General features: G+C 37.7%; 1 protein-coding gene across 1 annotated transcript in view; it reads left to right on the top strand.

Moving 5' to 3' along the window:
- Positions 1–13,707: 13,707 nt before the first annotated feature.
- col2a1a (collagen, type II, alpha 1a) overlaps positions 13,708–15,077 on the top strand; it is a 28,800-nt gene continuing 27,430 nt past the window's right edge. The window contains exon 1 of the mRNA XM_042491526.1: positions 13,708–13,801. Within this exon, the coding sequence (XP_042347460.1) occupies positions 13,708–13,801 (94 nt within the window). The remainder of the gene's footprint in view (positions 13,802–15,077) is intronic.

A 15,077-nucleotide genomic window follows, 5' to 3' on the forward strand; every position in this document is an offset into this window, starting at 1 on the left:
ACCAGCAGTGACTGAAACCAAACCGTTGTTTGGTGTAGGCATGACTTTCTACTGCAGCTGCTAGTCAATAAAGCAAAACATGGTTCCCACAGCTGAAGGCAAGAATGAATTAAGACTTTTTAAAACTTTTTAATGCTACTTGGAATTAAGTTTAAGACCAATTTTCTAATAACCAAAATTGAGGGACAATTTTATTTTGCCCAATGTTTATTGTAACATAAAATATGACTTTTTTGGGGTTTTTTTTGTCCAGTGAAAAAGTTAATTATTTATGTCAAATGTTGGAAAAACACCCCTTTTTAGAGTGGAACACATGGAGGACAATTAACATATTATATTATCATTAATGTATCTATTTGTTTTACTAACAGAAGTAGGAAATATCTGGAATTTCCTGTTTTCTGGACGTTTCTGTGTTTCTCAATCTGCATGTGAGATTCCAATTAATTAATCCAATCCAATTAATACCAATTAAGGCCTTACTTTTAGATTTGTGAATTCAATGCCTTTTAAGACTTTTTAAGGATCCACAGGAACCCCGGAAAAAATCACGTTCATACTTAGTCTAATCTCCGGATCACTCCTCAGAGTAAACAGCTCTTTCACTTAACGACCTTTCAAAAAACTTTAAACGTATTATGTCCTTGATTCAAAGAAAACAAGGGAGACAGATAATTAATGTCACTCTGTACTGTATCAACATAAATTACGAGTTTAAGTAAGAAAAAAACTATTAAGAGTTTAAATGGGGTTAAAAAGCTGGGAGGTGGTAAAATATCCTTAAATGAGCTTTATTATCCAATCACTGCAGCATCTAATGTCAACTGGCCTTGGACAAGTGGATGCATGCCAGCAAACTTGTTTATTTAAAGGAGTAGTGTGGAAGATTTGGGAGGAATTAGTGACGTCTAATGGGGAGGACTGCAAATTGCAACAAGCGGGAACGTTACTTGTTTAGAAGTCCTTCCGTGCTCATCGTTCAGGAGGTTTTTAAAGAGTGTAATAATTTGCAAAGATCTCTTCTTCTCCAAAACAAATCAACCTGAGCATCAAAACCGGTAAAAACACTGAATAAATCAGTTTCACATTACAATTCAGTGCTTCTCCAACTGTGGAAGTTAAGTTTGTGGGACAACCTGTCTCCAACATGTCGGAGACAGGCTGTTGTCCCAGCACCGGCTAATGTGTGCTCAGCTACTTTCCCTAAAAACTTAATGTGTGCTCACCTTAGTTATGATCTGAGGTTTTTACCAGCAGGCGAATAATCCACAGAGGTCTCTTTCTCTCCAAAACATACAGACCCTGTAATTTAAACAAACACACACCAAGAAAAACCACTAAATAAAGCAGTTTAAAAAAAAAAAAAAAAACTGTGTTTTTCCAGCGCTCTCAGCTAAATACAGCGGCTGACGCGAAAACACGACTGGCCCTATCTAGAGCCAGTGTTTGGTTTGTCCATTCTGGGCCACTGTAGCAACATGGCAGTGATGCACAGCGGACCCAGTGGATGAGGAACAGATCCCTTTGTATATACAGTATAAACAGCTCACTCTGAGGTAACAAAAACACAACACTTCTTATTTTCAGGTAGAAAACATACTTATTATATTATATTCAGTTTCTACCAATATGTCCTCCTAAATCCTACACACTGGACCTCTAACTCTTGTGTAAAAAATTATTCATTCAAAGCCTGGAATCATGCTGCTTGTATACTTTTATACATTTTTCTTATATTTTTCATATTTCAACAAAATTGCTCTGTGCTTTGCAAAGTTTTCGCTGTTGCAAAACTATTCCCACCAAAACATTATTATTATTATTATTTTTTTATTATTTATTATTATTATATTTTTTTTTTTATTATTATTATTTTATTTTTTAATTTTTTTATTTATTATTATTTTATTTTTATGATGATTGTAATTCTGAAAGTGATGATGAAAGTAATAATAAGATTACTCAACAATAATTCTTACTATTAGCTCTGTGCAAGAATATATATTTCATGATCTGCATCTCAAATATCTGTGCTCCAGCGTGACATTCGCTTGGCGAGTCACTTTGTGGGTATCAAATCAAGAATCATTATAAAATCCTCTATAGGTGTGTCAGCTTTATCTGTCATCAGTCAGGTTTATTCTTAGCAGTCAGTGAGTCTAAACATGATCTGGTGTAAAAATGTGTTGTTTATCAGCCTCTAAATTATGTAAATAGGTAATAAGTCAGGTTGTGTGAGATTCATTCCTACTGCTGTTGGGTGGCGACACCCCATGGTGAGTTTCCCACACTGACTCACTGAAACCTCACTATGTCGTCCTCTAGGTGGCGTACTCACTCCAGGACCCCATGCTCAGGTCAGTCTCTGCTCTCTGTTGTTTTGTTGAGGGGACACATCACAGTTGTGCGTCTAAGATCCTTCCTCTCCATACAGTTTTTTAGCAGGCCTCCTGGTGCTTCAAACACATTTATTGTATAATCTGTGATCTCTGGAGATCGAGCCACGGCTTCCTGTCTTTGATGTCAGCTGCTGTGTTACAGAGACGCTCCTCAGCAGCACAGAGGCTGACTGTGATGGAGCGTTTTAGAACTTACTTTGAAATCAGTTGGAAATTTTGATTATTTGTTATTCATCCCACTTTTTGAGCTATTTTCATTTTCCTCCACAGCAGTCTTTGTGAACGCAGCTCAGGGTGAAGTCAGGTAATGTGGGACACAGGTAAAATGGGGCAATAAGGTTTTACATTTTGGGCTTTTTAAATATTAGCAGCCAGTCACCAAACATGCTCCTCAGTTGTTGCTACAAATGTGATTTAAATGAAACAATCATTTTTAAAGAAGAGTCCTGGTACCACAACCTTCCAGGAAAGCCAAGTGGCGTGTTAAAATTTGTATCATGTTTAGCTAAAACAATAACAGTATACCAACACCAGTAGTTGTTTGGTGTTGCTTTTTCACTTTATAATTAAAATGTTTTTACAGTTTATTTTACTTTTTATGGCAAAGGGTTTTGAGTAAGTACTTAATGCATTCAGGTAAAATGGGACATTTTTCTGAGGTGAAGCCAGCATGTTTTTAGGCTACCAGGTGCCATAACATTATGATTTATGCTACTGTGTGCCAAACTTTTTTATATTTTTTGTCACTTTAAAAAATGTTAAATATGAGTCGGTGTCAGCCACAATACTCAAAAATTAGCATAATTGTTACACACGAATGCACGTCCTTTGTAGACAATGTGGCGCCAAGGAAAAAGGAAACAAAAGAACAGGGAGAGAATGATAACAAAAGAAATTAATCTTAATCTTTTTTAATGAGTTGCCACAAGTGGATTTAACCATTTAAAGAACAAACAAACTCGTCGATTTCACCAACTGTCCCATTTTACCCAAACATGTCATCAAAGGGGCTTTCAGTCGATTGATATTGGTTTTTCAGCTGATACCAATGCAGATTATTAGTAGTAAATTAGACCGATAATTGATGTTTGGAACCGATATGCGTTTACAATAAAAATGCAAATCTATCTGTCAGTATTTAGAATTTGGAATATAACAAACTCTAACACAAACATTTGTTTAAATGCTTTAACAAATGTTGAATCAAAACTGAAACTTTCAACATCATATACAGAAAGTTCCCGGCGCCAAGTGAAAATTTAAAGATAACATGAATAAATATAAATAGCTCCCTGAGATTTTACAAAGTAAAAGTTCCTCCCATGCTGACATGTTCCTTTCACTTTTCAGTTTTATCAGCAATCATTAACCGATTCTGAAAATCGTCAAAATGCCAAATATTGGTCTTAATAATTGGCCAGGCTGATAATCTGTCGATCCCTAGTTTGAAAATCCAAAATTTCTAAATTATGTTACTTAGCAACATATTTTCTTCACAGAAATATAGCAAAGAAACATAACAAGTTTTAAAGATAGTCTGCAGAGTTTTAGGTGGTTTTCTTAGTAATCTACCAAAAAGTGACCCATATTACCTGACTTCACCCTCAATCATTTAGGAGATCAAGGATCCTGTTGATTGCCCACCTCGGGTTTCACAGCACACATGCTAAACATTCACATTCTACCTTTCTAATGCTTGCAGACTGTGCAGTATTAATTTCCGAGCAGAGTCTGGAGGGTGACATGTTATTATCTCCATTACCAATTAAACGAGGCCTCACAGGTTTTCCTCTGCATTTCTAGGCGTGTGACTTCTCCAAAGGGGTGCATGCTAACCTGTGGCCTCCCTGCACTACCTCTGCCGGTTGTAGCTTCTCTGTTTTCAGACGAAAATGTTTTCCATTCCTGGGCCAATGAATGCCACCTTTGTCCCTTCATCCTCCATCTTGTGTGAGAAAGCCCCCCTCGCTGCACTCGCCAAGCCTGCACAAACTTAACCTCTTCCCCCCTCCACCTCACACAGGAAAAGAAACATACCGGGTCTGGAGCTTTGATTCAGGCTCAGTAATCTGGAGGTCTGGATAAAGCCCCGGCTTAGAGTCCCCTTTGGACAGCCAGTTTTTGGGACTTTGGATGGAAAAGGTGTATCAGCTGCTGAAACGTGATTGGAAAAGAATTTGGGTTAAAAAGATTAAAAATGTAGGTTCATGAAACAAATACAGACTAAGAGCATTCAGAGAGTTGGCCAAAAATGCAGTTTATCAACCGTCATTCAAAGTGAATTTTGTTGTTTATGCTACATGTGCAGTGGTGGAATGTAACTAAGTATATTTACTCAACTACTGTACTTAAGTATGGATTTGAAGTACTTATACTTTACTTGAGTCTGTACTTTTTGTGCCACTTTATACATTTATTCAACTACAAAGGGAAATATTGAACTTTTACTTTACTGCATTTATCTGAAAGCTTTAGTTACTAGTTACTTTGCAAATTAAGCTTTTTGCATAAAAAGCATGAGAAAAGTTTATAAAATATGTTTGTTTTAAACTACCCAACAGTTAATACAAGTACAGCTGAAACAACTGGTTGATTAACCATTAAGCTGACTGAAGAAAATAGAATTGGGCACTATTTTTGATAAACATGTAAAACATTTACCACTTATTTTGAATAATTTGTTTTAGGACTTTTCCAAATTGGGTACTTTTACTTTGAATACTTTATGTACATGTTTCTGATAATATTTACTTTTACTTCTGTAACATTTTCAGTGCAGGACTTTTACTTATTGAGTATTTTTACAGTGTGGTATTAGTACTTTTACTTAAGTAACGGGTTTGAATACTTCCTCCAAAAGTAAAAATGCACAATAATAAACATGCTAAGAGATATTTATGAGTTCTAAAGCAATTAAAAGCACTATGACACATTACTTATCCACATTAAACCAATTACCCAGCCATTATCATAGGATTTATGCATGCTTATTTTTCCAAATCACCCAAAGCCCCTCCGGGCCCCGAAACACTGCGCAGGCTACCACACACCACTCATGATGGACTGAATGTTTTATTACCACAGAGACAACGTGCCTAAAACACCTTAATAGAATCCATTTCCAGTTTCACTTAAGCCTAAAGCCTTTCCCGCTGTCCTATGGAAGAGCTGCATATTCATAATTTGATATTAAGAGGAGGCGTGAAATAAGAACAGAACATGGTGAAGTGAAGCTCCTTATTAGACAACGTTAACTGCTTGTAGAGATTTAATGCATCATTTAATGCATCTCTCAAATTAAAGGATAAAGGCCATTATCCCTGCGCCACCCAGGGAGAAAGGAATTCCAATCTCTTCTCCGAAGTAGATCTCACCCACATAGTGACACACACACACACACACACACACACAGAGAGAGAGAGAGAGAGAGAGAGGGAGAGTGAGAGAGTGGGGGAGAGAGAAAGAAAGAGGGAGAGACAGAATAAAGGATTTAACTATCCATTTTTGCATTATCTGGTATTATAGTGGTTCCCAAAGTGCATGTTAGGGTGCACAGGGTGCCGCAAAATGTGTTCATTTCTACTTTCAAATTGTACATTTTCAATTACGTTTCACCAAATGAAAAACAATGCAACATTTGCATTAACTACAGTACTGTGCACAAGTCTCAGGCCATCTTAAACCTTTTTATTTTAACAAGGTTATAATGGTCGTACATATTTATTTCTCAGTCGTCTCTTTACTTTAAAATAACCAGAACTCACAGGAAACATGTTTACTGTATTAAAAATGGAAATATTTCATCTTCAACGGGCTAAAGTTGCAAGTATTTAGTGTGACCTTTCTTTTCACTTAGTATGTCTTGAACTCTCTTGGGCAGACAATATGAGATTTATGATACTAATCTTCTGGTGTATTTACATCAGGCTGCATTCAAGACATTTCCAGTGCTCAGTATTGATTGTTTGAGCTACCTTTTGTTATGGATGTATGATTCCACATTTCTCACTAAATATTGACTTCAGTCTGAAAAAGCCACTTTGTTGTGACTTTTTTTTGGTGTTTTAATGTATTGTACATGTTGTCTGTATTCTTTGTATCTTCATAAAGAGACTGAGAAATGAATATATATTATATATCCTCATTACAACTTTGTAAAAACAACAAATCTATGATGGCCTGAGACTTGCACAGGACTGTGCATTTTTATATTACATTTTTAGACAAATCAACACTAGTCATCCTAATTAGTGCTTTAAAAACTCGTACAAAATATGCAGCTATGACGAATAATGACATGACAGCTCTTCCTTTGAACAGGGCTAAATGAGTAATGAATATTTATATACAATCCATGAAGCATCACAGCCTTATACTGCTGACCTCTGCTCTCTAAGTGATTGAGTGAGCAGCCTATGGAGGACATATTTAATTAAAAAAAGAAAAAAGGAGAAAAATCAATGTATAGACTCAAACAGAAGTAATCCTTCTCAATCATTACTTATGAACCTCTTTTAGCATGTGCTGGTCAGTTAATCTGCAGAGACTCTGCCCTCTGACTGGTCTTTATTATTTTCTTCTTATTTTCTGTTTCCAGGACATTTATGGGCGTTTACAACCACAGCACTCAGGTGAGGTTGGAGTTTTATTAAAAGGTAACCACCAGGTGCCACACCGTGAGCAGCCGGCATCCAAGAGACACAGCGCCGATGAAAAACCCAAATATAGTGAGACGAAAGGCCAAACAAGAGGGAATCTGAGTTTGGCTTTTACATTCACTTCACAAACAGTAACTGACATTCCTGTATAGTGTGCTTTAATATTGAGGTAGGTTGTCACATATTTTACATCTGTGGGGTTAGATATGCAAGGAGTGAAGTTTTTTTTAGTGAAAACGTTATATGCATGTTGTCCATCCATCCTTCCATCATCCATCCATGATGCAGTTACGTGAGAATTACTTTTTATACTACAGAGATCTTTTGAATTAAGTTATTTGAGCCATCGCCCAGTCAGTCCAAATTGTTGCACATTAACAGATTTAATTGTCAGTTATGCTCCAGAGCATTTGTTTGGTGTCAGAAAATGGTGAAAAATGTCAATCAGTGTTTCCCAAAGCCCAAGATGACGTCCTTAAATGTCTTGTTTTGTCCAGAGAAATTCAGTTTACTGTTAAAGAAGAATAAAAGACAAAAAATCTGAAAATATTCACATTTAAGAAGCTGAAATAGAAGCTGGTCCGGCTTTTAAATTTACTCAAATTCATTCATCAATCAGCAAATTAGTTGTCATTAACAGCGGGCAACGGACTGATCCATCATTGCAGCGTGTGAATGATCCTCAGCTCTGAGGGTGGCTGCAGACTTGGAAAATTCTGTAAATTTACAGTGAGTTTCATCTCAATATTCAGCTGTCTGGCCGCAACTAGGCCGCACAGCTAAACTACTGTTTTGGTTCACTCTGACTGCTCTCATAGCAGCAGGCAGCTGTTTTCAGCGAAAAAGCTCTAAAAACTTACTGTATTCAACCTGCTCAGTGCCTTGCAGGCAGGCTACCTGCTGAATATAGTGGAGCATTTAGCAGCTAAAGAGACAGATATTTCCTTCAGGAGTTGAGCTGAAAATGGAGCCAAGTTTTGAAGGCGAAGCTGAGGCAAACAAGTTGAGTCAAAATGTACAAAGCATAAACTCTTCTGATTGAGGTAATAACATGGCGTTTCCTCTCGACAAATGTTACATTTTCTGCCCCAGCAGCAAAACAAGAGTAGCAAAGTTGCATTTTTTTAAATAAATCTAAAATGTGATTTCATTTTCAGGTGTGTAATGACCATTACAGCCTCACGAGGGTGCTGGTGTTACTATTTAATAATTAAATCACAGTATTTTAATATTTTCATTTTGTCTTTTTATTCCTATTATTTTTTTGTTTTGTTTTTCATCAAAATGGTTCCATTGCTCAAAAATAGCTCTGTTTTAGTAGTGATCAGACAGTGATCAGACTCTTGAGCGTGCTGCGACTGGCGTCTTACTGTCCTCTGATGAGGCCTTTTGGTAAATTACAACCTGAACAATTAGTCAGTTTTGCATGAGGGGCTGGATACATTGTGAGAGTCCCTCAGCTCTCAGGGCCCGTCTGTGCTCTCCTCTCTCCCAGGTGGGGGCCAGCTACCTTCCCGTCACCCATTCGTGTGTACACAGAGGACCACAGCCACCCCTCCGCTGCGGTCACTGTGCCGAAACCTAGACACCCTCTAGACCCCTGGAGCCTCTGTGCGCCCGTACAGTTGAGAAAGGTCAGCCCCCCCATCACCACCCTCCTTCCGTCACTGCCATCTCTTCCCCTTCCCTCAAACCAACCCCCCTCCACCTCCTTCATCCTCCTCGCCTCCACACCCTTCCTCACCCACCAACCCCCATCCTCACCATGCAGCTATCCCACTGCCCTGCCATCTCGCAGCATTCCGCGGCCCGTGCACACAGAGGCCTATTGTGTGTGCCGAGAGACGGCAGAAGGCAGCATACAGTCGGAGCACCGGAGAAAAAGGATGTGTAGAGCTGAACTGAGCTCAGTATTCCTCCTGTACACTGATCAAATCTGCAGTTCTGCAGTATTCAGAGACATCACTGCAACATGTTTTAAAGAGCGGCAGATGAATGTTGAATGATTGTGTCACAGCGCTCAGCTCTCGTTTTCAGATCATACATCCTCTGCACTTGTAGGATGCTATAATTGGTGGCAGTAATTTTTTAAGCATCTCTAGATTCATGTTGATTTATGTTTTCCCTCTACTGACGAGGCGTCATCAGCTGATCCGGGGTGATGCAGCTGAAGGGTAGATTGAAGACTTTTTACGACTTTTTTTAATGCCACTTGGAATTAAGTTCAAAACCAATTTTTTGTGAACCAAAATGGAAGGGTAATTTTATTTTGGCCAAATGTTTATTGTAACATAAAGCTTGACTTTTTTGTACGTCAAATGTTGAAAAAACAACCCTTTTTAGAGTGGAAGACAATGGGCATATTATCATGAAGTATCTATTTGCTTTACTAACGGAAGTGGGAAATATCTGGCATTTCTGACAAGTTTTCTGGGTGGTTTTGTGTTTCTTGAAATGCATATGAGATTCTGCTGCTTGGATTGAAATCATGACAAGTTTTATGAAAAGTAATGTATTAAATAATTTAACAAAAAAAGAGATTTTAATAATATTTTGAGATTTTATGTAGCGTCAGGAAAAAAATCATACAATCCTGCTTTCTATCTGAGCATTTTTAAGACTTTTGAAAGATTGACTTAAGTCAGTTTAAAATAAATGAAGGCCCTTTTTTTAGATTAATAAATCTGATGCCTTTTATGACTTTTAAAGGATCCACAGGGACCCTGAACTGATCTTTGCAGTCTGCATTTACTTCTCCATATATCTATGATTTCAGTTGTGGTTTGGTTCCTCTCGCTATTTTTACTATTTCAGCGTACTGAAGCCTTTTTTCCAAGAGAAGCTGCTTTAGCCTCGCTGTAATATAACAGGTTCTCAGTCATTTCCCAAGTTAAAGCCTCTTCTAGCTGAACTTCATCTTTCCTAATGTCAGTGGTGTAATGTTATGAAGTATTAATGCTTTTTTTTTACAATATTTAAGTATGTTTTGGGAGTATCTGTGCTTTACTTAAGTTTTTATATTTCTGGCAAATTTCATTTTTTCCACAACAGTTCCTAATAAAATGTATACTTCTAAACTTCTATTACATATCTTTGTGGTGGAAAAGAAGCATTTTACTCCAGTTTTCCATGTCCTAAGCATTTTTGTTACTTTGTTACTACAAAATAAAATCCGAAGGTTTGACAAATCAGTGCTCCTAACTTGATTTCGATCATAGGTTAATGTAAGGGCAGGTGCGATGCTTTTTTATTAACAGCATTTATTTGTACTTTTATTTCTAATACTATACATTTGATAACATAAAATTACTTTTAATATGAAATACAGTAAAAATATGATACTTTAAGACTTTTACTAAAGTAATGTTCTAATAGGTGCCGTCTACTGAAGTCATTTTCTTGTAAGATATCTGCACTTTTACTCAAGTATGGCTTTGCAATGCTTCATCCACCACTGCCTAACGTGACACAGCAGCAAAGACTTGACCTGACACAGCAAACTAAGATCAGTGTTGGCTCACTGTATACTCCTTCTATTGTCTAACGGCCACAGATTATTTATTCAGCTGGGTAACTGGCTGTTTAAATTCCTGACATGTTTTTGTTGCTGGACTCATCAGTGTCATCACTGGTTGTGGTGTCCTGGTAAACCTGAGATTACTAAAACCTTAGACGATCCTAATAAACCAGGATACTGAACTGTGCTGTGTGTTGATAACTCTTTATAGTCAGAAGATGAAGAAAGCAAGAAGGTGGAATAAAAACATGCTGCAGTTTTCCATCTTTGAGTAATTCGAAAATACCGAAAAGCTAAGCGAGAGCTAAGATGGTGGCTTTAAATCTTCCCTTCCAGTATGTGGAGTGAGGGGGGCTCTCTAAAAGGTCGTGACCCTGGAATTACTGTGCCTCTCCTCATGACAAAGACCCCCTTTCAAGCCCACTCACCTGGGCTATCTAGAGAGAGGTACATGATAAAGATCACACAGACGTTTCATCACCCGTCTGGCTCGCCTTCACAATAGATAATTCTGGCATATATGTGCTATTTTGTCAGAAATGTTTCTATGAAAGCAAATAAAACCCTGTCAGGGAGCTGCTGAGAAATTTAACTGTATATCAGCGAGTGGTGTACAGACTAGGGCTGGGTAATATATAGATAATATTGTGATATTGTAATTTGAGCCAAGTTGTCATTTACCAAAGCTTTGTCACGGCCCTTGGCGTCTCATAGTGATTCACAGTGAATACTTTCGTGTATCTATATGACAAACAGCTGAATCACAATGTAATATTTGGTTAATGTCATGAAATCATAGTGGTTAGGTTTAAGTAACAAAACTTTTTGGTTAGGTTTTAGAAAAAGATAATGTTTTCGGTGAAAATAAGCACATAACGAGTGACATCAGTGCATGATAATGGTGCATAAATAACACAATTTTACGTAGAAAGAGGAAAGAGAACGGGTTCTCTGGGATGAAAGTCCAGTTTTGTTTGATCCATTCACCGACTCTGATTTTCTCGCTCTTTATACTGCGTCAGTTACTCTAAGCGTCACGTACTGTTGTACATGGGTTTACAATTAAAATAACTGAAATAATAATTGACAATAAAGATGCTAAAGGGTGTCTTTAGTGTCAATATCGCACGCTGAGGAACGTGACAAAGCCGCAGTATTTGACGCCCTGGGAATGGGAATGGGCTGTACGTCTTACATTTTGGATATCGTAATATTTTAGGTGTTGTCTTCTCCTGGTTTTAAAAGCTGCATTACAGTAAAGTAATGAGATTTTCTGATCTTACCAAACTGTTCTAGCTGCTCTATTACTTTACCCACTCAGACAATATATCCACATTACTGATGATTATTTATCAAAAGATTCTTTGAAAGCAACAACAGTCAAACCTTTGATACTACTGTTATATCAGTATCGAGATATGTGGTCAAAAATATTGTCTTATATTAAATTTTCTCCATCGTCCAGCTCCAGTAGTGATAAGAATATAACATGTAATTGCTGGATGCAGAAAACGTTACTTCCATCTCAGAGGAAATGTCCCTCTTTGTGAGCCACAGTTTGGTTGTTCTTTTAAGTGGATCTCACAACCTCTCGTCAATGGTCTTTGTCCAAACAGACAAGGATCTCAGAAAGTTTGACAGCCATGTGATCATGACATAACTGCACTGTTGATTGGTCAGCTCAACACTTTAAGGTTGTTTCGGTCTAGCCTTTTGGATTAAGGATTAATCTGCGGACTTTAGACAAACAACCCCGCTGACCCAGTGTTGAGTTCCCATAACCGTGACTTTAACTGCACATGGCACCTCATTAGTGTAGATAGCATTTATGTTTTTGTGCTTGCTTAAGTATTTAAGACCTCTTATGTAAAAAAAATAATAATAAGAATTAAAAATAGATTTCTAACTGTATTTGCCAGTCAGGTAAAACATGACATTTCTTGTTTAAAAAAAATGGACCAGACCAAAAAACTATGAGAAACACTGATTTTACTCTTTTTAAAACTAAAATACTTTTTTTTCTGAGGACTTTTAACACCGCTGGTGATTTATTTCCTGATAAGACAAAGTTAATCACCCTGTGTTGTGTAATAACTTCCTAATAATATATAATGTATGTTTATATAAGGCAAAAATGTTACAATTTCAGTCAGAAATTTTTATTAAATAACTGATTAAGTTATTACATTATTGTTTTATATTAAATATTTCAATCAAATAAAGGGCACATTTTATTACATTTTCTAGAATTTATTAGATTTTTGGGTGCTATAAGTGTTGTGACCTACAACATAGTTTTTTTTTCGATGAAGACAGAACAATAACTGGTCTAGTATCAGTTTCCGGATGGTCAAGATCGAACAGAACTGTATCATGTATGTTTAGGATTTACCTCAGAGGAAATGTATAATTAGAGAGATATATTTTTCATTAAATTAACTTTACAGATGAACCTCAGTAGTAATTCCTAAATAGAGATATATATTTTTAAATAAATTAACTTTACAGATGTACCTCAGTAGTAATGTGTACTTAGACAGCTATATTTTTTTTATTAAATTACATATCCAGAGAATTTGCCCTGAAATTCATCTGAAAGTTCTTCTAAATGTTTTCAGTGAACTTTGAGATTTCGTTATTCGCTGACACGATGACATGTGGTGGTGTCAGAGTTTGACCTGTGCTCTGCTGCTTGTAGCTCCCTTTCTAATGTGAAAGTGAAGGTGCATCTCTTGACCAGGCCGGGCCAAGCAGGTCAAGGGAGGAAGGAGGGCTTGAGTTAAAAAAAAAAAAAAAAAGTCCTGGGAGAGTAGATGCTGCTGGACTGAGGGGAGGGAGATGAGGTTCAGGTTTCAGCCTGACAGGGGGTCTGGGGGAAGGACTGGTATTTTGGAATATACGAAGATCCATACAAGGCACAGTGGACATAAAACCGCGGTGCTCGCCCTGACGCGGTGGGTGCAGAGTGCCAGCTGGGGCCCCGCGTTGGATTCCACTTAGATTTTTGGAGGGTTTGACTGTATGGTGGCATAAGTCTCTGGGAACACACACTCAACACACCACTGACCGAAAAGCCTGGTCTCGTCCATCCCTTCAATTCTCACCCGAGCTACTGCATGTCTAATATTTAGACATGTTCAGCTTTGTGGACTCAAGGACTGTTCTGCTACTTGTAGCATCCCAAGTTGTTTTACTATCCGTGGTCAGATGTCAGGAAGAGGATGACCGTAAGTTGCACTGTTTTTCTTTACTTTTTTTCTTTTTACTTGCAAAAAAGTAGATTGTGTTTTGATGATATCACCAACTTCTACTTGTCTTCCCAAAACTTCTCTACCTGCTGTTTCTGAAGAATAGTAGGAAATTAAACCTTTTGCCAGTGGTGTGATGTCAAATTGCTGCAAAATGCAGCATTTTTTTTTTTTTTTGCTATGGCCAGTTACATTACATGCTATTTACAGTTATGTAGCTGGTATTGTTTCTTATGGTGTGAGTGCATGTTGAGCAGACTAATCAACTGTCTGTGAGCCACTCCATTTCTCTCTGTAGGAGAGGTGAGGCTGTCAAGGCACATCTGTGTGGGATGGAGGACCAGGTGAACAAGTGTCCATTTGTCCTCACCTGGGTTCTGCTGCTCAGCCTCTGCGGCTGTGTTTGCTCATACTAAGTGTTAGTTTTAAGCTGAAAATCTACTTAATCGGGCTTACTGAGGCCTCAGATGCCCTTTGAATGACATTTTTCTACCATTATGTGGCAGAAATGTAGAAATGTTTTGTTTCAAAACTGGTGGGTGAGGGAAGCATATGAAATGTGGGTTTGGGATCATCCACCAGAAAATTTTGAGTGTCACACACTTAATTTCCTTCATTCTGGTGATTTTTTTTATCCACCAATTTGTGCATTTCTGCAGGAATTGATGGTGTAAATGTCTTTAGAAAGTAAGGGTCTTCTGCTAATTTCAAGTTTTTGGGGGGCAACAAATGCACATGTTCTAAATAATAAGTAATCTTAAGCAAGCTATGACAAATTAAACGTTAAAACCTGTTGAAAAACTGTGACTGTCACCCACAGGGTTGAGTGGAGCCGATCTGGGGGTTTTCATGATGTGAAGTGACGGGGTCAGACAGTGCTTGACCCCTGGCTAGCAGGCTCAAAGGGTAGCGGGTAGGAGAGGACAAGGTTCACAGCAGGGAGTCAACACATGATGGACGTATGGTTGTATTTATAGGCAGATGGACCTCACTGATTCCACTTTCCTTACTCAGCTTTTAGTACTGAATTAACCCATAACTTTTTACCAGAAAGAAGAGTTGGCGCAGTAGAAAGCAACAATTTGAAATGTTCCTCCTGAACCACTTTCTAACATGTATGTGCTAAGTATCACTTTCACAAATATGCTTCAAAAACAAACAGCAGTTGAAGGCCCAGCCCTCAGCTGTATACATTAAACAAATCACCCATTCTTAATCCCCCAAAGTGTTTGCACTGGCGCTTTACACAGCTATG

The sequence above is a fragment of the Plectropomus leopardus genome, chromosome 8 (genome assembly GCF_008729295.1).
Source record: "Plectropomus leopardus isolate mb chromosome 8, YSFRI_Pleo_2.0, whole genome shotgun sequence".
In the NCBI taxonomy this organism is placed as follows: domain Eukaryota; kingdom Metazoa; phylum Chordata; class Actinopteri; order Perciformes; family Serranidae; genus Plectropomus; species Plectropomus leopardus.